The sequence below is a fragment of the Spermophilus citellus genome (genome assembly GCF_964194105.1).
Source record: "Spermophilus citellus genome assembly, chromosome: 4".
NCBI classification, from domain to species: Eukaryota; Metazoa; Chordata; class Mammalia; order Rodentia; family Sciuridae; genus Spermophilus; species Spermophilus citellus.
Window position 1 is genome coordinate 201,149,745 of NC_138185.1, and position 22,132 is coordinate 201,171,876.

General features: G+C 49.8%; 1 protein-coding gene across 4 annotated transcripts in view; it reads left to right on the plus strand.

Annotated features, from left to right (window-relative positions):
• The window catches only part of ESRRB (estrogen related receptor beta), a 164,885-nt gene that overhangs the window by 117,181 nt on the left and 25,572 nt on the right, over nucleotides 1-22,132 (plus strand). For 3 of the 4 annotated variants that reach the window (XM_081292380.1, XM_081292379.1, XM_081292378.1), the window contains one exon: nucleotides 12,227-12,343. The exons of the other annotated variant lie outside the window; for it this stretch is intronic. In XM_081292380.1, coding sequence (XP_081148506.1) covers nucleotides 12,227-12,343 — 117 coding nt within the window. The remainder of the gene's footprint in view (nucleotides 1-12,226; nucleotides 12,344-22,132) is intronic. 4 annotated transcript variants of the gene reach the window in all.

A 22,132-nucleotide genomic window follows, 5' to 3' on the forward strand; every position in this document is an offset into this window, starting at 1 on the left:
TATTTGACACCAATTTAAAAAGTTATGGAAATAGCATTTTTCTTCCTAAATTGGGAAGTGATCTTGGTGAGATCGTTATTATTTTCAACTCTTTGAGATCAGATTTGGGAGCACTGCTCCGTAAGAGGCAATCATGTTTTTTTCTTTCTATGCCATTCTTGAACCTTGAACGGGGCTGGAGTATTCTGGATCAAATTTTCCAGCAGAAGCTGGTGGCATAGAACCCAGAACCCCTGTGGCACCCTCTCCAGAGGCACGGTGGCTGAGTATGTTCTCTGCCTGCCCGAAGTCCACGTGAACGATTTGTAAATAATCTTAATTATCTGCTACCATGAATAGGATAACTATCACTTCCTAGAAGTCAAAAGACAAACAGCAGTGATCCTGCAAACACGAACTGCCTGGTCCCTTCCCTTCTCACTGGGAGATTCCACACTCACCTGGAAGGAGGTTTCTGCCCAGAGTAGGGAGGAGTCAATTCTAAGGCGGACAGATGATCTGTTATTTCATTAACTCTTCAGTTTTGTTCTAAAAGTGATTTGAATTTTGTTGTTCCTAGACATAACATAAATTATAGAAATTCTTTTGAAAAAATGCAAGTATAACGAAGAGAATGATGGCCTGTACTGTGCAACCACAGAGACTCAGTGGGCATTTATTGAATACCTGTTCCATCTAAGGTGCGGAGACCAGAGAGTCAGGGACATGGCTCCTGTCCCCAAATAGCCAGAATGCAGTGCTGAGTGCCCTTGAGTCTGCAGGCCCCGCGTAGACTCCTAAGCCCACCTGATTAAGGGACATTTACGCCTTTTAAATTTTGTGTGTGGAGGGGGCTGCTGGAGTTGCCCTCTCCCCCTCCCAGGCTAGGCAAGTTCTCACCTGCTGGGCTACACCCCAAGCCCAAGGCCTTTTTTTGTTTTTAATTTTAGTCACTTGGGTGGAGGGCTTTAGTTCTGTAATGATCCTTTTTCACAAGTATGTTAACTCTTGGAAGGTTCTGGAAGCCATTCTAACTGGCTCCTGTCTGCCTTCTCCTTACATCATTTCGGTCAGCTCAATCCAATGCTTGTGCCAGTGTGGGAAGAAATTTTGCAGAAGCAAGGGTGTCAGGAAAGACTGAAGGGAGAAAGCCTTCAGTTGCCAGTCCTCTTCCAGTACTGAGTGCTGGGTGTTCTGAGCTAGGTTTTCAGCTCCAAGCACGCTGGGGCAAGGAGGGAGGGGATTAGGGGAAAGGTAAATCACAGCCTGCGGCTAGCCACCAGTTTTTGCAAATCTCGTAGGGCAGGAACACAGCCCCACCTGTTCTTTTACATATCATCTGTGGCTGCTTTGATCTTAGATAAGAACTGAGTAGTTGCAACCCAGTTGTCAGGCCTAAAATACTTACTGTCTTTTCCTGAAACTGTTTGCACCCCTCTGAACTCCAGCTCCAGACCCCAAGCTCTCCGGGGCTTACTGTCAACCCCTAGTGGTGCATGTGTAGTGCTTGTACCAACTTTGCCCAGGTCCGAGCTGGGAAGTGGAGTTTGTGGTCAGTCCTGGGGCCCTGGCCCACTCAGGGAGAGCAGATGAGCTCAGAGATAGACAAAGGCTCTTTCCTGAAGGAGCGGAACAGCTCCAGGCAAAGGGGAGACCTCAGAGGAGAGTCCCACTGAATTTACTGGTCTGGCTAAAGGAACCTGCCCATCCTTGAGGACTGGCCAGCCCTGGAAGTAGATAAAAGAAGACAGATTTAGTCAAAGGCACCACACCTGGGGAAATGGAGGCCACCTACAGCCTGATGCGGTTATCTTCCTGATGGTGATCCCCTCCCTGTAGGTCTTCTGCACCCTGGAAAGGAGGACCCAAGTAGTGGGGTAGCCTGGGGAGCAGCCTCAGGGCCCTTTCCAGCCTGGAAATTGTTACCCCATCTCTAACTCAGAGCAGTGATTCTGCTCCTGTTTAATGAGAAACGAGAAGCCCTCACTTGGGAGTCTCTGAGCATATTGCCATCAAACCTCCCTATATCTGCCATTTTCCACTCTCTGGTTCTGTGGTCACACCTGCCACATGTGGTAGTAGAAGAGATGCCTCCTTAGCTGGGAGCCCTGTCTCCTCCCTCTTCCCAGAGACCCTCCCCCTCCCCCCCCCAGCTCCTCTCCTCTGTCTTCCCTTCTCACTTTCTGGTCTCTTCCTTCCTTCCATTAGCATTTAAAATACCTCTAGTAACTCCAATCTTCTTTTTTTGTATTGGGGGTTGATGCCACCAGTGCTCTGTCACCAGCTACCTCCCATACTCTTTTTATTTTATATTTTGAGACCAGGTCTGGATAAGTTCCCCCAGGTTGGCCTCCACCTGTGATCCTCCTGCCTCAATCACTGGAATTAGATGCATGTGCCCAGCTCAATTCAGTCTTCAGAACACTCCCCTCATTCTCTGATTTGCAGTCTCTATTTCCCCACCTCTCAGTCCTTGACCCACTTTTTGTACCCAGTATATTTTGAGGGGGGTACCTTGGATTGAACTTGGGGGCACTTGAACACTAAGCCACATCCCCCGCCCTATTTTGTATTTTATTTAGAGACAGGGTCTCGCTGAGTTGCTTAGCGCCTCACCGTTGTTGAGGCTGGCTTTGAACTCAGGATCCTCCTGCCTCAGCCTCCTTTGGGATTACAGGTGTGCACTACTGAGCCCGCAGCTTCAGCTGCTTCTGAAATCCAGAGGCTTCTTCCCTCACCTCCCTCCCCAGCTCCAGTTCTTAACACCCATGAACGTTTCCTCATGGCTGTGCTACTATTCCCACTTCTCAGGAAGCCTTCTTTGACTCCTTTCCACCTTTCATGTGACTGGTGCCCATTCCAGATGCTTCTGTGGATCTTCACCTGTCCCATCAGCCCCGATTTCCCCATGTGGTCACTGCCATCGCTGGTCTGATTCAGCAAGACAGGAGGCTCTGAAGGGACAGTGTTAGACTGACCTTGCTTTTCACTGACCCCATGTCCTCTCACAGTCCTGGCACACAGAATGTTCTCAAGTGTCCAAACAAAGTGGTCCCCCCTTTCCTCAGTGGGACAAACCAAAGGACTTTGGCCACTTTACATATGTACACTTGTAGGAATCCAGATAATGTCAACATATTATGTTAGAAAACTTTTTTCCTCCTCACATTTTGTGAAGCAAGATTTCTCAAATTTTTCGTGTGGAGTTTTGATGACAAAAGTGTGTTTGCCTGCTTTCCACAGATCCACTGAACACTGGACTTGCAGGACACCATGGCTTCACTGCCATCTCAGTTGCATCTCAGTTGTGTGCCTGCTGTCCTCCCTGAGCATGCTATTATTTAATTTCTTTTCATTTATTTTTTTGCAATACTGATTAGAGAGCCCGAAGGTGCTCTTCCACTGACCTGCCTCCCCTGTCCTTTTTATTATTTATTTTGAGACAGGGTCTCACTAGATTGCTGAGGGTGGCCTGGAACTTATGATCCTACTGCTTCATCCTTTTGAGTCACTGGGTTTAGTTAGTGGTGTGAGCCACCACATCTGGCCTACACGTTTTCTAAGATGTAAGTGCACACCTGGATCATTAGGGCAATTCTTTTTTTAAAATTTGTGTTGATTTGCAATTATGATTTTTCCAACAGAGAAATATTGGGTTTTGATGCACAGCCTTTGTTATCATAAGGTCACATTCCTGGGAATGACTAAGTTTGTGTTTATATACATATATTTGCTCCCATTGATATTGATTTATGTAGGTGTCACGCATTGATTGCAGTCTTAGGGCAATATGTCCACAGTTGGCTGTTCAATAAATGGTGACTAACATCATGGCACTTCTAGTATGAGACCTTATCAAATCTTAAGCAAGTTCCTCTTTTCCACGGGACAGTATTGGGGGGAAACCCTGTCTTGCATTTGAACTTATGAAGCAGTTGTTGGATGTTTGGTGAATATTTATTGAGCACCAGAGCACTGATCTGAGAGCTAGGGACAGTGACGAGCCCTGTCCTGGTGGGCTTGCATCCCAGGGGAAAGCAGATGGTCAATAAGGAACATAGGAGCAGACTGAGCCAGGTGTTGGGAGGGAGGGAGAACAGGGAGACCAGAGAGAGAGAGAGAGACAGACAGACAGACAGACATACACCCCTAGGAACAGGTGGCTTTCAAAGTTAAAGCCCATGCAAGGATGTTGGGACCAGGGTTCCAGCTGGAGGCAATAGTGAGGACTTGGGGACCACTAGGAGGGCCAGTAGGAGCAGAGGGAGTGGAGGCAACATGGAAGGAGAAGGGACTGGAGAGGTTGGTCCAGGGCCATGATGATAGGTGTGGTGGCCTCGTTGCAGTCCCAGCTACTTGGAAGGCTGAGGCAGGAGGGTCATTGGAACTCCAGGGGTTTGAGACCAGCCTGGGCCACACAGCAAGACCTCCATCACCACCTTTTTCTGTAAGGGGGAGGGGCTGGGCGCAAACTTCGAGGTGGAGCGGTGCTAGGCATGCTCAAAGCCCTGGATCCAATTCCCAGCACCGTACCATGGGGGGGGGGGGAGGAGAAGGTGAATCAGGGCATGGAGAGAGCTGGGCTACACTGAGAACAAAGCCAGTCTGACCCATCCCTGAGTTTGAAGAGATGGTCAACTTTGCAGGACACTGGGAGATCTTCTAGTAACTCCTGGGCCTTGACTTAAGGAGGAGCAAGTGAGAAGGGACGCTGGCACTGGGCTTCCTCTGCTTACCTGGGGCCCAGATGCAGGCTTGGCAGCAATGTCCCCAGGGAGAGAGGCGGGGTGTGATTGATGGGTAGTTCTGCTTTGGATCGTGTCCAGGCCTTGTGTCCTGGAGAAGGAAGCTGGCGAATCCCTGAGGACACAGAGTGGTGCGGAGACAAAGCCCAGGAGTGGGTGGGAGCCAGGAGCAGGTAGGGTCCCAACCCAGCTAACCCTGGGCAGGGACTTTAATGTCTGGCCTCAATTTCTTCTTCTATAGAGAAGGAGTCAAACCCACAGCTTTCTTCAGGGTCCTGGGGGAACTACAGAGGAGTGGCTACAACCCTCTTTTGGAAACTGCAGAGGGGTGCAGGTCAGAGTTTGGTTAGTCTGGGGCTCAGGTGACACAGAGTCCAGAGAAGGGCTGTTGAATCTGACTGAGAACCTCAGCTCGGCACCTTCTGACTTATGTATCCCTGGGTGAGAGACTGCTTTTCAGAACCTTCATTTCCTTGTTAGTAAAATGGGGCTAATAAATAGTTTCTGCCCCTGGAGCATGATTACAAAAACTAAATGAGACGTGCTCGTAAAGTTGAACTCGGTGCTTGGCATCCGATAACCGTGAAATAAATAGTAATTGTTTTGTTATTTATGCTTGACTGCAGGACGCCCTGGAAGGTTTTTGAGCAGGGAATTAATCAGATCTCCTTTTAGCAATATAATTCTGTCCAAGATAGGAAGGAGGGTCTGGTAGCAGGAGGGCCTGGGGGTGGGGAGACCAGTCAGGAGGTGATTGTAACAATCCAGTAAAAGCAGGCAGACCAGGACAGCCGGCAGAAGGCTTAAAATCTCCCAAAAGTCAATTTGGTATTAAAGGTACAGCAACTGGCTCATGGAGACTGAGGAAAGGACTCTTAGATTTTTAACTTACGCCATGAGGGAGAAGATGACAGTGTCATTAGGGAAAAATAAACAGAACTTTCAATTATGGGAGGGGTCGGAGGTAACGAAGGTGGCTTTGGACATTGGGTTTGGTGGAGTCACAGACCCTGAAGAGATGGCGATTAGAACCTAGAGCCCAGGAATGGGAACTGAGGGGGGATTGGGGTCTTATGAGATCATCTAAGGTAGTGGGGCTCAAGATGTGGCCCCCAGACCAGCAATTGGTCTCACCTGGGAGCTCATGAGAACTGCAGGTTTGGGCAGGTTCATGGCGCATGCCTACGATCCCAGCCGCTTGGGAGGCTGAGACAGGAGGATCCCCAGTTCAAAGCCAGCCTCAGCTATGGTGAGGCTCTAAGCAGCTCAGTGAGACCCTGTCTCTAAGTAAAATACAAAATAGGGCTGGGGATGGGGCTCAGTGGTCGAGTGTCCCTGAGTTCAATCCCTGGTACCAAAAAAAAAAAAAAAAAAAAAGAAAGAAAGTAAGAAAGAAAGAAAAGTAGGTCTGGGCCTCACAGAGTAGGGGTCAGGGCCTGGAGGGACAGAGACAATGGATGCTTTTTAAAGAAATACAGTGTCATCAACTCCCTTTCTAGCAGAGAGCGAAATTCTGAGGAAAAAGGTGAAAATTATTACTTTGACCAAAAATGATTCAGAAAAGTCAATGAGAAATTTTAGCAATATCTCAACATTTATTTTTCTTCTGTCTCTCCCCCACATTCTTCTTTCTCTTCTTTTTCTTCTGCTATCAGAGATTGAACCCAGAGCATTCTATCCATTTATATTACTGAGCTGCATCTCAGGCCCTTTTTATTTTATATTTTGAGACTTGGTTTCACTAAGTTGCTGAGGCTGATCTCGAACTTGGGATCCTCCTGCCTCAGCCTCTGGAACTGCTGCGATTGCAGACCATGGTTCCTGGCCAGCTTGGGGTATTTCTTAAAGCAACATATTAAATTCTTACATCATATCTTAAATTCTTTTACCAAAATGGTGTGTGCACCTAGTTTAGAGTATAATAGAAATATAAATTTTATAATGGAATATAAGGCTCCTGGCCCTCTCTGTTCTCATCCTTGGCAGTTTTGACATTTCATGATCTACTGTTACGGAAGATGAAGAGTTGGCCTCCGTTACACAACCGTCCAGACACACACGCACTCACACACGCACAATCTTCCCATTTTGTCTCAGTTTTGGCTGAATCTCTTTGCCTGTTGTCAGCTCCTTCTTGATGTGTCCTTGACTCTTTCCTCCTGGTTGGATACCTTATTTTCTGGACCCTTTATCTTCATCCTTTCTGGTTTATTTCGCTTAGAATTTGGACACTTTCTGCTTTGCCTTCTAGCTCCTGGTGTGGTGCATGATTCATTCATTTAAAGAATACATGTTGGCTGGGCACAGTGGCGCACACCTGTAATCCCAGAAGCTCGGGAGGCTGAGGGGGGGATTGCAAGTTCAAAGCCAACCTCTGTAATTTAGCAAGGCCCTAAGTAACTTAGCCAGACCCTGCCTCAAAATAAAAAATAAAAAGGGCTAGGGATGTGGCTCAGAGGTTAAGCACCCCTGCGCACAGTCTTCAGTACCAAAAAAATTGAAGCTGGGCGCAGTAGTACCTGCCTGTAATCCCAGTGACTCCGGAGTCTGAGGAAAGAGGATGACAAGTCTGAGGCCACCCTGCAGCTTAGAGAGACCCTGTTTCAAAAACAAAAGTGAAATAAAGGGATGGAGATGTCGCTCAGTGAGGAACGCTTGCCTAGCCCTTGCAAGGCTCTAGATTGAGTAGACGCTGTTGCAGATGCCCGGGAAACTGCAGGGTGAATAGGTGTAGTTTTAGACAAGGCGGCCAATCTTATTCTTGATACTTGTTGGTTTGGTGGCGTAGGCTACTTAGGAGGTTAAGGCAGAGGAATCGCAAGTTCAAGGCCAGCTTCAGCAACTTAGTGAGACCCTGTCTCGAAATAGAAAATAAAAAGGACTGAAGATGTAGCTTAGCAGTAGTGCATCCCTGAGTTTGTCCCCAGAAGCCAAAAATACAAGTTATTCTTGATTCTCCCTGGAAGTTTTAAAAATCTTCTTTGTCTCCTGTTACTAAAATTTTATGACAAAAATCTGTGTCATATACTGTATGTAGTTCTTTTAAGTTATTTTTTATTATTTTATCACCAATTGTACATTCACTCGTGTGTGTGTGTGTGTGTGTGTGTGTGTGTGTGTGTGTGTGTGTGGTGAGCATGCGCAGTGGGGCAGGCGCTCAGACAGATATGGAAGGGCATTCATTCCATTTGCTTATCTGAGTCAGCTGGTCTCTCTCTGATGCTATTAGGTCCTCCAGAGAAGAATCCCTTAAATTCTCACCTTTGGGTTGTGGGGTGTGCCGGGAGGGGGCTTTGCTCATGTTCTTCAGAGCTTCCTCTCATGCAGGCTGGAGGGATGTTTGGGGGCCACGTGGAATGGGAGCGGGGATCTGAGCAGCTTATCACTCCTTAAATACAGACGTCCAGCCAATTCTGTTTTCAGCCCTTACTTCACCCCCTCTTGATCTTCATGCCTGGGGTTTCCCGAGGTCTGCAGCCAACATGTCTTCTTTCTTATCTGGGACCCTTCTTAGCTGATTGGGTTTCTGCCTCCTTCATTCTTCTGAGACAGCCCTCACTCCTGCCTTGCCCTTCAGGGGGCTTTGGGGGAGGCATGTGGACCTGTGTTCAGTGTGCCTGGAAGAACCAGGGCGTTTGGCCAGGGAGGTTCTTAGTGATCTCCAAGGTCAGGGTTGGGATGGGTCAGAAAGGGAGGGGGAGATGTTGGAGACCACTGTGCTACGGTAGTCTCAGGGGAAAGAGGGACACTGTCATGGAAATAGGATGAAAAGATTTTAGGAGCAGAGAGGAAGAACCCAGGATGCCATCTCAGTTTCTGACTCGGGTGATGGGGCGGCTGGGTGTCTCTTTGATGGAGGAGCAGGTGGGCCGAGGTGGGCTGTGTGAGTGTGGGGAGCCCACGGGACCCCAAGTGGGAGCTCTCAGCATGCAGGCGGAGATGGAGTGGGAGGCCCAGCACAGGCGTGCGACCTGCCGAAGACACTGGCGGGAGCCAGTGACTCGGATGAGATCATCGGACGCCGGGCCCTTACAGAAGGAAAGGGATGGCCTCTGTCCTCCAGGAGTGAGACAAACAAGGGAGTGGAGCCAAGTGGCCACCAGCCCAGTCCTGTCATGCAGCCCCTCAACATGGCGGCCTTGAGGCTCTGAAGTCAGCTGAATCCCTGAGCCCACAAGTCCTGGAGAGCTCTTCAACTAAGCTCAGCAGCCCCCACCCCTGAGCCCGGCAATGGTTCAAGGACAGCTAGTGGGGATGCCCCTGGGATTCCCTTCTTAGGGCAGCCCGGGATCAAAGAGTTGGTGGCAGGGCCACCCACTGCCTTGGGGTCACGTGGAAGTCCAGGTCAGGTTCTGGGAGCACCTCTCTGACTCCCACAGACAGTAGCATCAGCTCCGAGGTCTAGCTGGGGGAGGCAGATTTGAAATGTCAGGATGGGATCTGACCCGCAGAAAAGGCTTGCCCCAGGGCCCCTGGCTGCATCTGCCCTGCTAGGTCTGCCTGGTTGTGTGAACATGTCATCTTGGTGGCTTGCTTGCCCGGCTGTGCACTCTGTGAAGCCCTTGATGGGCTTTCTGAATCTTTCTGAATCTTTGCAAATGTATGAGATGGGAATGGGCCCACTAATGGAGGACAAAACCGAGGCTCAGAGAAGTTAGGTGACCTGCCTGACGTGGAATCTGCCCGTGTCTGTCCTGGACACACTCTCAGGTTAGAACCTTGAAGTTGTGCTGGCCATTGGCTATGTCTCTGTCCTGTGAGACCCACCTCCAAATTTGTCATACCTCAGGGGTGTGTGTGTGTGTGTGTGTGTGTGTGTGTTCCCTTCCTGTTCCTGAGCTCTCCTACCCTCTCCTCGAGACCACAGGAATTCTGGTGAATTAATCTCATTGCTTTATCAAGAAGGCACTTAGAGAAATTACAAGGCAAGGCCACCGGCCTGGTTTTGCTGGCAGCCAGCCGCTGGGGCCATAAAACAAATTGAAAGGAACAAAAATAAATAAGTAAAATTAGAACTGACTCCTACACATACGTCCCTAAAGGGTCGGGACACCGTTGGAGGCTGGACGGTCGTGCTCAGTCCTTGTGCTGTGGGAGGGCTACACACTGATCTGAGCACCAGCCTGTGGTCCCACTTCCTTGAGGGATGGCAGGCCTCTGTGCAGCTTGGGCGCAGGGCATGGGGAGAGTGATGGCATGCAGGTGCATCCCAAGGCAATGGGGTCACCATTTCTGGGAGATCACGCCTCTGTCCACTTGGGTTCCCAGTCCAGCATTCCCTCGGCCTGCTCTCCCTCACCCTCCTCATCTAGGAGGTGGAGAAAAATAGGTTTACCCTCGGGGTTGTCAGGGAGAGAAGGACTCAATACATCTGGAGTCGCACTGCTTCTCAGCTGCAGGAGCAAAAGCCTGGAGGCCTCTGAGATCAGAGTTCCAGGAACTGATAATTATGCACAGTGACTGATAAGTATGCAGAGCCCGGGGAGTGGAGAGACTCCACTGGAGGAAGCCTCCAATGGAGGCCGGAGATGGAGAGAGATGGGACTTCTAAGGCAAGATGGAGACTTGGTGTGCATTATCCTCCTTTCTGCTTCTCTTAGTACCACCGTGCATCAGTGTATGTTGAAATCACTTCCCAAGAAGCCACACGAGCCAGGTTAGGGTGGGATACAAGAGGGCGAGGGGCCCAGACTCTTTACCCCTTCCCCTTCTTATCCCCCACCCTCCAGCAGAGATGACCTCTAGCCCCCTTACTGCAGGAGAGGGACAGGGACAGGGAGAAAGCCGTCCCTGCTGGACTTGAGGAAGCGAGAGAGAATAGCTCTCCCTGGGGATCTCTAAGGTGCTTCTGGGAGGTCAGCCTCCCTCTCAGTAGAAATGGGTCAGGATAGTCCCTGAGCCGTGGTGGCCGCGCCATGCAATCAGAGGGCCTGTTGTAACGGGGGCCACCAGTGTGACCTCTGAGAAGCACTTTGTCAGTTGGGGCAAGTGACTTGCTCCAGAAAATCCGGTAGCAAGTGGTTTCTCCCCTGCCACTGGCCACATCCCTGGTCCTTTCTATTTGTTTTTAATTTGAGATAAGTTATCCAGGCTGACCTTGAACTTGTGATCCTTCTCCCAAGTCACTGGGATTACAGGCCTGTGGCACCACACCTGGCAGCAAGTGGTTTCTGTGTCCCACATGGAGAGGCTGAGGACGCTCTCCTTGCCTCCTGGCCAGTGGACCGCCTGGGTTAGCAACAGAGGCCTGTCCTTGGGGCTGGTGGCCCTTCCAATTTCCCTAGGCTCCTAAGCAGATGGCCTCAGAGGACAGGCAGGCCTCCAAATTCCCCCTGCTCTTTCTGGTAGTGGTGTCTGGAGGGGCTGGAAGGAAAGACTTGGTACCCCCACGGCCTTTCCCTCCCACACCAGGCGTGTTCCAGGAACACAGTACACATTTGTCAAATATGTGTTGTCAGTAAGGTCTGCAGGGTGGACGCCGTGCCCTGTGTTAGGAAGGCAGCCGTGGCCTCCCTTGACTAGGCTGTACGCCCTCTCCCTAGAAGAGGCTGAGAAGAAACAGGGGCATTAGAAGGTTTGGACCTTACTATGCCCTGTGTAGTCAGTCACGCTGCCCTCAGTTTGTCCAACTCAGGCTGCTGATATGTAAAATGCGGGGAGTGTTAATTAGTGCCTTCTTCATGGAATTGCTGTGAGTCAGGGTCTGGCAGGTCATTCCTCCAGCACTTGTTGTTGCCCGCCTTCTGGGTGGCAGGGCACTTCCAAGTACTGCTGTGATTGGCAGTGAGCCCTTCCCTTCCTAGGGCTCAGCTTCCTGGGAACATGGGGTCAGGGTCATGGTAGCCACGGGGTAGGCTTCACTGAAGGAGCAACCCGGAAATTAATCAAAAGTCCCTCTGCTACGAGGAAGGTGCTTGATAAGTGATCACCTCACGCTGACTAGTGCTTCATATTTTCTTATATAGCAACTGTTCATAAAAAGTCTGGCTTGATCCCTCTGTTAGGAGCTGGCTGTAGAGGAAGGAGATTTCCTTAAGGCTAGCAAGGCTGGGTGACCTGGATCTGCCCAGTGGGAGGCAGAATCCAGGCCGGACACCTGTGTGCTCAGTGTGTCCAGCAGACTTTTCCCAGTCAGGGGCCCTGGCTGGAGGTGGGAGGAGCTGCCGATGGTGGACAGTACTGATGCCTTGGTCAGCACAGGGGTCATCCTCTTCCTGGGATCAAGTGCCAGCCCAATGAGTTTGGATGTTCTGGACCCGTAATCTGGAGAGTGACTTTCTGCTTGGAAGAGAGGTGGAAGCGTTCTGATGGCAGCTCAGAGCACCTACTATGAGGAGCCCCGCTCTGTGGGACCCTGGGTGGGGGCAAGCTGTAGCTCCACCAGTTATGCCCAGCCTTCTGCCAGCAGGTTTGGACCTGACTATGCCCTGTGTAGTCGCGCTGCCCTCAGTTTGTAAAACTCACAGCAGACGCCTGGCAACCCTCTCTGTGTCTGGTTGCAGGGAACATCGAGTACAGCTGCCCAGCCACCAATGAGTGCGAGATCACGAAACGGAGGCGCAAGTCCTGCCAGGCCTGCCGCTTCATGAAATGCCTCAAAGTGGGGATGCTGAAGGAAGGTAAGAGGTCTGGACAACCAAGGGCCCTCTGAGGGCCTGGGGTCACCCGCTAGCTTTTGGTCCTGCCAGGCCATCCTGGCTTGAGGCCCACCCGGGTGCTGGTGTTTCCCGCGCCCTGCCAGCCAGCCTCCAGCCCACAGCCTGCAAAGCTCTCCTCCTGCCCGAGAGGCTGAGGGCGGGAGGCAGGTGTTGGAAGCTCTCCACTAAGGATTCTTCTGGGACATCTGACCCCATTTGGGCCCTGGTGTTGGCACTCTGGGCAGGCCGCACTTTGGGGCAGGCCCCCTCTCCACCCTCACAGGCTTGAGAGGCTGATGACCCCAGCACTCTCTAGGACATTGAGACCCTTCCCTGCCTTGCATTGCAGCAGGTGGACAGACACGGCTCTCACGTGGTGAACACTTTCCCCTGGCCCAGTCCCTCTCTCCTACCTCGCCTTCTCTCCTGTTACCTCCTTCTTCTAGTTCAGCAGCCAGGAGCCACACGTGGCTTCTGAGCAGTAACTAGTCAATCCAAAGGGTGTTCTACACCCGGTTTTCAAAGACTTAGGATAATAAAAAGCAGTATAAAAAGTGGTAGTGGTTATTTTTAAAAATTGATTGCATGTAGAAATGATAATACTTTGCTACATTGGGTTAAATAAAACACTTTTGGAATGTGCTGCTGCTTCTCCTCCTCCTCCTCCTCCCCCCTCCTCCTGTGTGTGTGTGTGTGTGTGTGGGGGGGGTGATGGGGATTGAACCCAGGGCCTGACAGGTGTAGGAAGGCACCCTACACCGAGGTACATCCCCAGCCCTTTTTCATTCTGTTTTAAGACAGGGTCTTGCTAAGTTGCCCTGTCTGGCCTAGAACTTGCTATCCTCCTGCCTCAGCCTCCGGAGTAGCTGGGTCACAGGCGTGAGCCACCAGGCCCGGCTACGCACTGCTGTGGCTCTCAGCAACACACTTCTCTTTACCCTCCTTAATTGTGGCTCCTAGAGAACAGGATGACATGTGGCTCATTGTGTGGACAGCTGCTCTCCTCACTTTCCCTGTCGATCTGCTCAGTTTGATAAACCTGGTACCGTTTGGGGGATGTGGAGTGTGTGTCTCCTTTGCAGCGTTCAAGGGGAGCCACTGGAAATTCTACAGAAATTTCTGGGCCTGGGGATCCTTCTAGAAGTGGGAACAGGCAGTAAAAGAGGTGTGTGTGGAGGATCAGGAGGGCTGCCAGGGAAGAGAAGGGGCCCTCTGGAGCGCCGGCGGGGATCATGTCAGGAAGCCCCCGTGCAGTCCCTCAGGCTCGGGGTGCTCCTCCCACCCCTCTCCCAATGCCCTCTGGAGATGCTTCTCCAGTAAGACAGCTTGGATCTTCGTGTGTTGTGGAAGTTGGGAGCCCCCCAACTTCTGTTTCTATTCCAGGCTCCCCCCACTCCCACCTTTACCTAGGTTAATCTCAGCATGTGAACCTGTAAAGCAGGAGCCTTTGAAGCAGGTTCTTAATTACCCACTGTGTCTACACAGCACACTGGCCTTTAAACGCAAGTTTGCTCATTTGTCCCTTCATTTGCCCCTCTGTGATGTGGTGGGCCACTCAGTTCTCAGACACACCGTTCCCAGCTCCTTTGTTGGGGGCTCTGTGTAAGAAACAGCTTTCTTTCTAGGTTAAAACTGGGCTGTGTTAGACCTGTCAGAAGAGCACGGGTTGGTTCATTTGGAGCTATACAATTTGGTCTTACCAGGGTATAGGATGGGACCAAGCTGCTCACAGCTTCCTGGTGTCCCAAGGGAGGAGGTGGGGCCCACAGGCCACAGAGGTAGGTCTTAGCACAGCTCTCTCCATGTCCCCTTCTGTGGAAGGCTGAGGGTTCAAGCCTTGGAGAGACTCCTGCCTCTTAAGTTCAAGAGATGCAGCTGCCATCTTGTTCTGTAAGCTGGATGTAGGGAATCGGGATCAGGCTGGGGGCCGATGTCCCTGCTTGTCCTGGCTGGAGTGTGCAGCCTCTCTGCTTGCTTTGAGGGAAGACTCCTTGTTATAAATACACCTGGAATTTTTTAAATTTAATTTTTTTATTACTGGAGATTGAGCCCAGGACCTCAGTGCACACTAGGCAAGGGCTCTGCCACTGAGCTCCATTTCCAGCCCCCCCCCTTTTTTTTTTATTTTTTAGATCTTTGTTGGTATGTGGTGCTGAGGATCGAACCCGGGCCGCACGCACACCAGGCTCAATTTCCAGCCCCTTTTGACTTTCTATTTTGAGAAAGGGTCTTCCTAAGTAATGAGGGTCTTGTTAAGTCGCCCAGGCTAATCCTCCTCCTTCAGCCTCCCCGAGTTGTTGGGATGACAGGTGTCCAGCCCCAGCTGAGACAGGGTCTTGCTAAGTTTTCCAGGTTGCCCTCAAACTCGTTATCCTCCTGCCCCTATTTCCTGAGTAGCAGGGATTATAGGTGGGCACCTTGGCACCTGGCTTTATGTCTGAATTTTAAAGGTGATAAAATGGGGCCCTGCGGGGATTGGGGTGAGATGACTTTCCCACCTCGGTCACACGGGCAGGGTCGGGAGCTGGGCCCCAAGCCTCCCTCTCTGTACTGTCTGCCTGCCCCTCCCTTTTGGCAAAGGCCAGGGAAGGGTCCACTATTAGAAAGGGCTGGACTGCTCAGAGTGGGCTCATCAGAGACCTAGGGGCTATCCAGTGCTGGGAAGAGAGGGAGACGCTTTCTAGTTATTCCTGAGGGGAAATGACAGGGGAAGGGTTCACTGACGCCAGGAGGTGGGTGGCTGGACCTGACTGATGGGCAGCAGCACTGGCAAACCTGGACAGGCACTTGGGAGAGAAATGAGATGGGTGTGTGAGTCCCAGGAGGACGGTGTAGGGGGCCCTGGGAGGATGCAGGTGACACCCCCATGCTGCCCACGTGGGGAGGACCTGCAGGCTGAGCCCCTTGCTGGCCACTTCCCCTAAATAAAGAGCCCCAATGGCCTCTCCCCAGGGTGGCCGCGGAGCACCCCCTGGCAGATTTTGCTTGAGCCTGAAGAGGCCTGTTGAGGAGCTCTGCCTGAAGGAGGAAGGGACAGTCACCGGAACACTGCCCTCCCCCAGCGCTGGCAGGTCCCAATCCAAAGACACAAAGGCTGCTGCAGTAAGGAAGCAGAGCCTGGCTGAACGTGTGTCCCCGCGGAGCCCTGGCGGGACCTGGAATCTGAAGCTCCGTGGGGACTGGTCCCCTTAGGAGGAGCAGGCCACATTCAGGAGCCTGGGTCCCTGCCAGGTAGAGCTCTTGGCAGAGTGGTGGCTTCTGCTTTTGTTTGGGGGGTGCTCCTCCTGGCTCTGTGCACAGGGCCACCCCCGGGGACCAGGGGGGGGCCGCCTCCCTCTGTTTTCCCTCCAGCTCTTACTCTGAAAGGCAAACTTCCCCTTTCCCCAGGGCTGCGCCTCTGCTGTGGGGTGTCGGGGTCCCTAAGTCTATAGAAAGGCCAAGTGTGAGTGAGGGCCGACTGACCCCCTCCCTCACACCTGAACCTCTTACCTCTTCTCTCCAGATGCTCAAGATGTCTCTTCTATCCCAGCTTCACCATTTACTTGCTTTCCTGTGTCATCTGAGTGCCTGTGTCATGATTTAGGTGCTCCAGCCTTTACCTGGGAAGTGCCTCACTAATCGGCTGAGGCTGGCTTTGAATTTGCAATCCTCCTGCCTCAGCCTCTTGAGTTGCTGGAATTACAGGTGTGTGCCACTGTGTCCAGCCCAAGGGTCTTTCTTTAAGTAGACCTCGTATATAAAAATCTGTGTTTTCAGGGTAAAAAAGTAATATTCTCTCTCTCTCTCTTTGTTTTTTTGTTGAGGTACTACAAATTGAACCCAGAGCACTCTACCACTGAGCTACACACCCAGCCCTTTTTATTTTGACACAGGGTCTTGCTAAGTTGTTGAGGCTGGCCTTGAACCAGTGAACCCCTGCCGCAGTCTGGCTGGGCACAAAATAACCAAGCTGCCAGGTGAGGGCCACAGCATATGTTGTCTCCATAGGTGGAGCTGTTGGTTGGACACTTACGCCCTCTGGTGATAGAAGGTGATAGTAGCAACCTCCCATTGTAACTTCTTTCCGGATAGCCCCTCCTTCTCTAAACTTTTTTCCCCTGTCTAACTCCTCTTTTACTTGATTTAAAATGTCTTCTCCTAGACTAAGCAAACAAGATTGTACCAACATCCATAATGGTAATGTGCCAACTGGCAGAGTTCCTGGGCTTTCCTTTTGTATCTTTTTAAATCTTCACTATGATGGTTCCATTGTGATATATTTAACAACCCCTCTTTAATGAACCATGGGAACTGTTCTTGATCTTACTGAGATGCCTCCTTCCTCTAGCACCGTACTTAACGCCCTTTCGGTTTGGTTCTTATTAATTTTTATTTATTTATTTTTTAAGAGAGAGAGAGGAGAGAGAGAGAGAGAGAGAATTTTAATATTTATTTTTTAGTTCTCGGCGGACACAACATCTTTGTTGGTATGTGGTGCTGAGGATCGAACCCGGGCCACGCGCATGCCAGGCGAGCGCGCTACCGCTTGAGCCACATCCCCAGCCCTCTTATTAATTTTTAATTCCATATTTCCGTGATGAAGATACCCCTCACTAAGATAACGCAAAACAAAACCGAGACAAAATGAAACAAAAATGGAACAAAAATTCATTATATCAGCCTTTCTATCCTCCTGAAATGTCCATCTGTCCTTTCTCCCTATCTGTTCCTCAGATGCAAATAGTTTTTCTTCCATCCCACCCATCTCCAGGGACTGGCAACTTAAAACAAAAGGAAAGAAGAATCTTTAAATGGTTACTCATCCTCTCACACTGCCCTCAGGAGCGAGCAGTTTACCTTATCACTTACCCTCAGGCGTTCCCTTTACCACCAAATGCCGCAGTCTGCTGGGCACAAAATAACCCAGCCACGAGGCACTTGTAGGTTCAAAAACGAACTCCCGCAAACGCCACCCACTTGGCCTTTCTAGGAACATCCCCAACCGGAAATCCCTCCTCCGGAAATCCCTCCGGAACTTCACCAACCAATGCAAGCTTCCCAGGAATCCCCGGGAGAACTCCAAAGTAGTGGGCAAGTAGCGGGTGCCCCAGGCGAACACAGCAGGGGTCTATATACAACTGAATACGCAGCTTAATTTAACCATTATCATCTCAATGGCTTGCTGGTCACCTCTCAACCACTCCCTTCTGGCAAAAATGCCATGCATCATCCCAACTTGGCTGTGGCCCTCAACAATCCCCCTGCCTTAGCCTCCCAAGTCACTGGTATTACAGGTGTGCACCACGGCGGCACCCAAGGCTTTTTTTCTTTTTATATAGAAACTTGTACACAAAGTCTGAACTGGGCTAGGAGTTGGCAGCCTGCATTCCCTCTCCGAGCCTCAGATATTCTCGCTGTGTAATTGTATTCCGCAACCTATATGCTTCTGCTTCTTCACCTGGACGACAGGGATGTTGATCCCTGATGTCCATCACTAAGGAAAGCTTAGAACCAGATGGGTCAGCTCCTTGGCACAATCCACTGAGGCATTGCTTTGATTGGTCAACTCCCCAGAAGCAACCAAATAGTGTTCGATTCCCAGGGAGCCTCATTCTTGCCTGGCTTTCTAGAAGCTTGCCCACTGTGTCCAGTGAAGTCCAGCTGCCCTGATTTTTCTTCCGGCATTGGCTGGTGGGGAATCTTGGGGGATGGCATTGTCTTGGGCTGGCCTCCTGGTGCGAGAATCAGGATGGGACGGTACCCTGACCCTGACCCGTGAGCTTGTTCCCAGCCTGGCTAGGGTATGGAGAGACTTAGCCTCCAATCCAGAAGAGCCCTGAGAGCCATTTCCTGTGTTTCATAGGGGACCCCCAAGCCTTCAGGACTGCCCTGGGATTTCAGCCCTCTCAGTCATCAGCTCATCCCTGTGAACTTAACCTTCTCCTCTCCCTCCAGCCACCAGCCTCCCCCGCCCAGCCCCTGCCTGCCGTTCCCCAAGTGTTTTCTAAAAGATATTTGATTTCAGGGCGAGCTGGGCTGACATCCATGCAATCTGCTCCCACTCTCTCTGTCTGCTGGCTGGGAAGGCGGAGGGCTCCTCCAGGGATTCTGGGTAATTGGGTTAGTGGCCAGCTCATGTCAGGAAATTAAAAGGAGGCCCTGATCAGGTTCCTGCTGCACGGGATTTAATGGCTTTGTATTTATAGAGCATTGTGCCTCTAGCCCATGCCAGAAATACCACTTTTCTGGCCCTTGAATGAAGAAAGAGAATGAGAGATGACTTAAAAATTCTTCTTTTCTTTTCTGAAATGTGTTGAGTGTTTTGAGACAAACCAGAACTCTCCAGAACTTCAGAACAGTACTGAACAACAGTTGGGGAACTCTCATGTATATGTGTATCTCCCCCCCAAAACTACTTTCCATCCCATAGCCATCACCCCATGTCCCCTACCTCTGACGGATCACAGGATCACGTGGCCTGAAGCCCTGGCCACGCAGGCACAGTGACCCTTGGTTGGAGAAGTGTTGATGAGTGAAGACAGAGATGATTCTGGGTTGAATCCTTATCACTGTAACTTGGGGCATTTGGCATTGGATACAGCCTCACTGGTATTTGGACCTGGCAGGATTCCAGCTTCACCATTTACCAGTTCCTTGGGCAAGTTGCTTGAACCTCTGTAAGACTCTGTCCTCCTCCCTAGAATGGGTTAATAATAGTGTTCTATTTTCATCTTGTTCCCCTCTTCACCGAAGTCTTCAAAGTGGCAACATGATGTCTGGTTTTGATTATGGATTTGAAATCAGTGTTGTTCATCATGTTATAACATCAATTTTCTTATTTTTGATTGACAAATAATTGTGTAAATTTATGGGGTACAATGTGATGTTTTAATTTGGGTATTCATTATAGAGGGATTCAGTCAAGCTAAGGAACCTATCTGGGTCTCACCAACTTACGTTTTGTGTGGAGGGAGAACATTAAAGATCTGTCTTAGATTTTGAAGTACACATTATTTTGAAATATACATTATTATTATTCACTTGTGGTCACCAGGTACTGCAGTATATCGCCCTTTGATAAGCATCTTTCCTTTCCCCAGCCCTCCCTAAAACTGATTTTTTTCTATGATGCAGGAGAAAGTTTTGGATCTCCCATAGCCTCTCTAGACCCTTTGATCTTCCTTCATATTTTCTTCAGAAACAGTCAAGTTTCTTAACCCTCCTACCATTCAAGTTTGAAAAGGACTAGGGATGTAGCTCAGTGGTAAAGCACTTGTCTAGCATGCACTAGCACTGGGGGAAAAAATCCCCACCTCCTAAGAAAAGACAAAAAAACCCAACTATTTTATAAAAAGTAAGCATTTGAGTAGACCCAGAAAAATACAGTATAGGATGTCAGGTAAGGTAAGGCTAAGCTTCTAACATAAAGACCTTTGTCACTTCTAAAACAACCCAGAAGCATAAGCAGAGTAGAAATTTAGTTGTCTTTGATTTTGAATGTAATAGGTCAAAGGTCATAGGTGATCCAGGACTGGTTGGCCCTCTGCCATCCTCAGCCTGTGACTTCCACCTCTGGACCCCATTTCTTTCCATCTTACCACCAGGAGGAAAAGCCCATGCTTGGACATTTGTAGGGCACAGAGTCCTTCCATTCACAGCTCATTGGTGGAATCTAGTCACATGGCCACACCTATCCGCAAAGGAGTCTGGGAATTATAGTCTTCAGCTGGGATGCCACATGTCCAGCTAAAACTGTTCATATGGAAGAAGGAGGTAACCTACTTTAAAGGTCAGGCATTTTTGTTTGTCAGAAATATATGTCAAGACAAGCCCGTAATCCCAAGTGAATGGGGAGGCCGAGGCAGGAGAACTGCCAAGTTCATCCTCTGCAACGTTTTTGTAAGACCCTGTCTCAAAACAAAAGTAAATAAATAAATAAATAAATAAAAGAAAACATAAGTTATATACAACATATATACAAATATATATACAAATTAAATTATATACAAATTAACTGTATATAAATTGTTATATATATTTATATAAATCCCCCTTCCTTTTTTTAAGGTCCTCCTTAGACCCTTCCCCATATTCATTCCCTTTTCTTTACCCTCAGCAATTACTAGTATCCTGGATTTCATGTTAATTTTCTTTTTTTTTTTTTTCCAGTTCTGTCATCTCTTTGTATCTCTACTGATTCTGTGTTTTTTAGTTTCAACGACCTTATGCTGCGTATCCTCATCATCTTGGTTATTTTAGTCTGTCTTGCAGAGGGGGACGCTTCATGGTATGATGCTGGGCTCTGCTCATTTTCATCTGTGCACAGCAGAAGTCCATACAGACTGTGGCTTTGGGGGCCCTAAGGCCTCTGTCCTGGGTGCTCAGCTCAGCTGTTGCGGTGACACGCGACATGTACTGAAAGAGCCGGACGGTTCCGTGAAGGAGGCTGAGGGCTGCGGTTGGCCCATAAACCACTGTTAGCTACCGGCCGCTCGTGGTATCCTATGAGTTTAGGAGAGCTTATTTATTTTTCTACTGTTAATGGGAATTTGGGCTTTTTTAAAAATTATTTTGACAAAATTACATGTACAAGGACTTTGATTTCAGTCCCCTTTCCCCTCTCTCTCTCTTTCCTCCCTCCCCCTTTTCTCCCTCCTCAACTCAACTGAATCTTCCTTTTACTCCTTTATTCATTGGTACTTCCTTTTGCTCCTTTATCGACTGGTACTTTCTACACTTGTATAAAGGAAGAAATTCCCTGTGGTACCTTTATATATGTATATAACATGATTCTGTTAGATTCATTCCATATTCCTACCCCCCCCACCTTGATCTCCTCCTCTCCACCGGTCTCCCCTGATCTTTAGGACATCCGATCCCCTCCCCCACTGCCCTCTTTCCCTTAGTTTGCTCGACTTCCACATATGACGGGAAGCATTTGAGCCTTGATTTTCTGAGTCTGGCTGATTTCACTTAGCAGGATCTTCTCTATGTCCGTCCATTTACTGGCAGATGTCATCAGGGCCTCTGGGTTTTCCGTGTTAGAAACACTGCCCTGCCTGCTTCCTGATTGCATTGCCTAAGGACTTGGGGGCCCGGGAGCAGCAGAGTCAGGAACAGGTGTCCCTTCAGCTTTACGAGCTGATGCCAGGCTGCTCTTGGTTTGGTTGTCCTGATGGAGGCTTTCACCACCTGGGGCCAGATGTTCCTGTGACGAGGGGCGTGTCTGAAACTTTCCCCTACTTTACTGCTGGAGATCGAATCTCCCTCCTTTTGGTGGAACTGGGGGTTGAACCCAGGACATGGAACGTACTAACCCAGCGCTCCACTGCTGAGCTACATCCCAGCCATTTTTAATTTCTTGAGACAGGATCTCACCACATTGCTGAGGCTGGCCTCAAACCTGTGATTCTCCTGTCTCAGCCTCCAGAGCAGCCAGGATTCCAGGTTTGCACCTCTGTGCTGGGCTAGCAGTTAGTAATTCTAATAAACTGAGTTTATTCCTTTATGACTTTCCTTTTCTGCCATTTAAGGAAAAAAAAAAAAAAAAAAAAACCTCTTCCTGACAGTGTTTTCCTATTTGCCTCCCAGACTCAGCTCTCCATCCTCTGGTGTTGATCTTGACTTTGGTGACTGGTCAGCCCTCTGCTGCTCTACTCAGGGCTCACTACTGACTGGCCCCTGAAGCTGTGCCCGATGCCCCCTCTGAGTTGTCGCAGCTGGTGCCCCTCTGTCTTCAGCCTCCTGGGCCTGAGCTGCCCTCCCAGCGGCTCCCATTGTCCATCTCTGCTC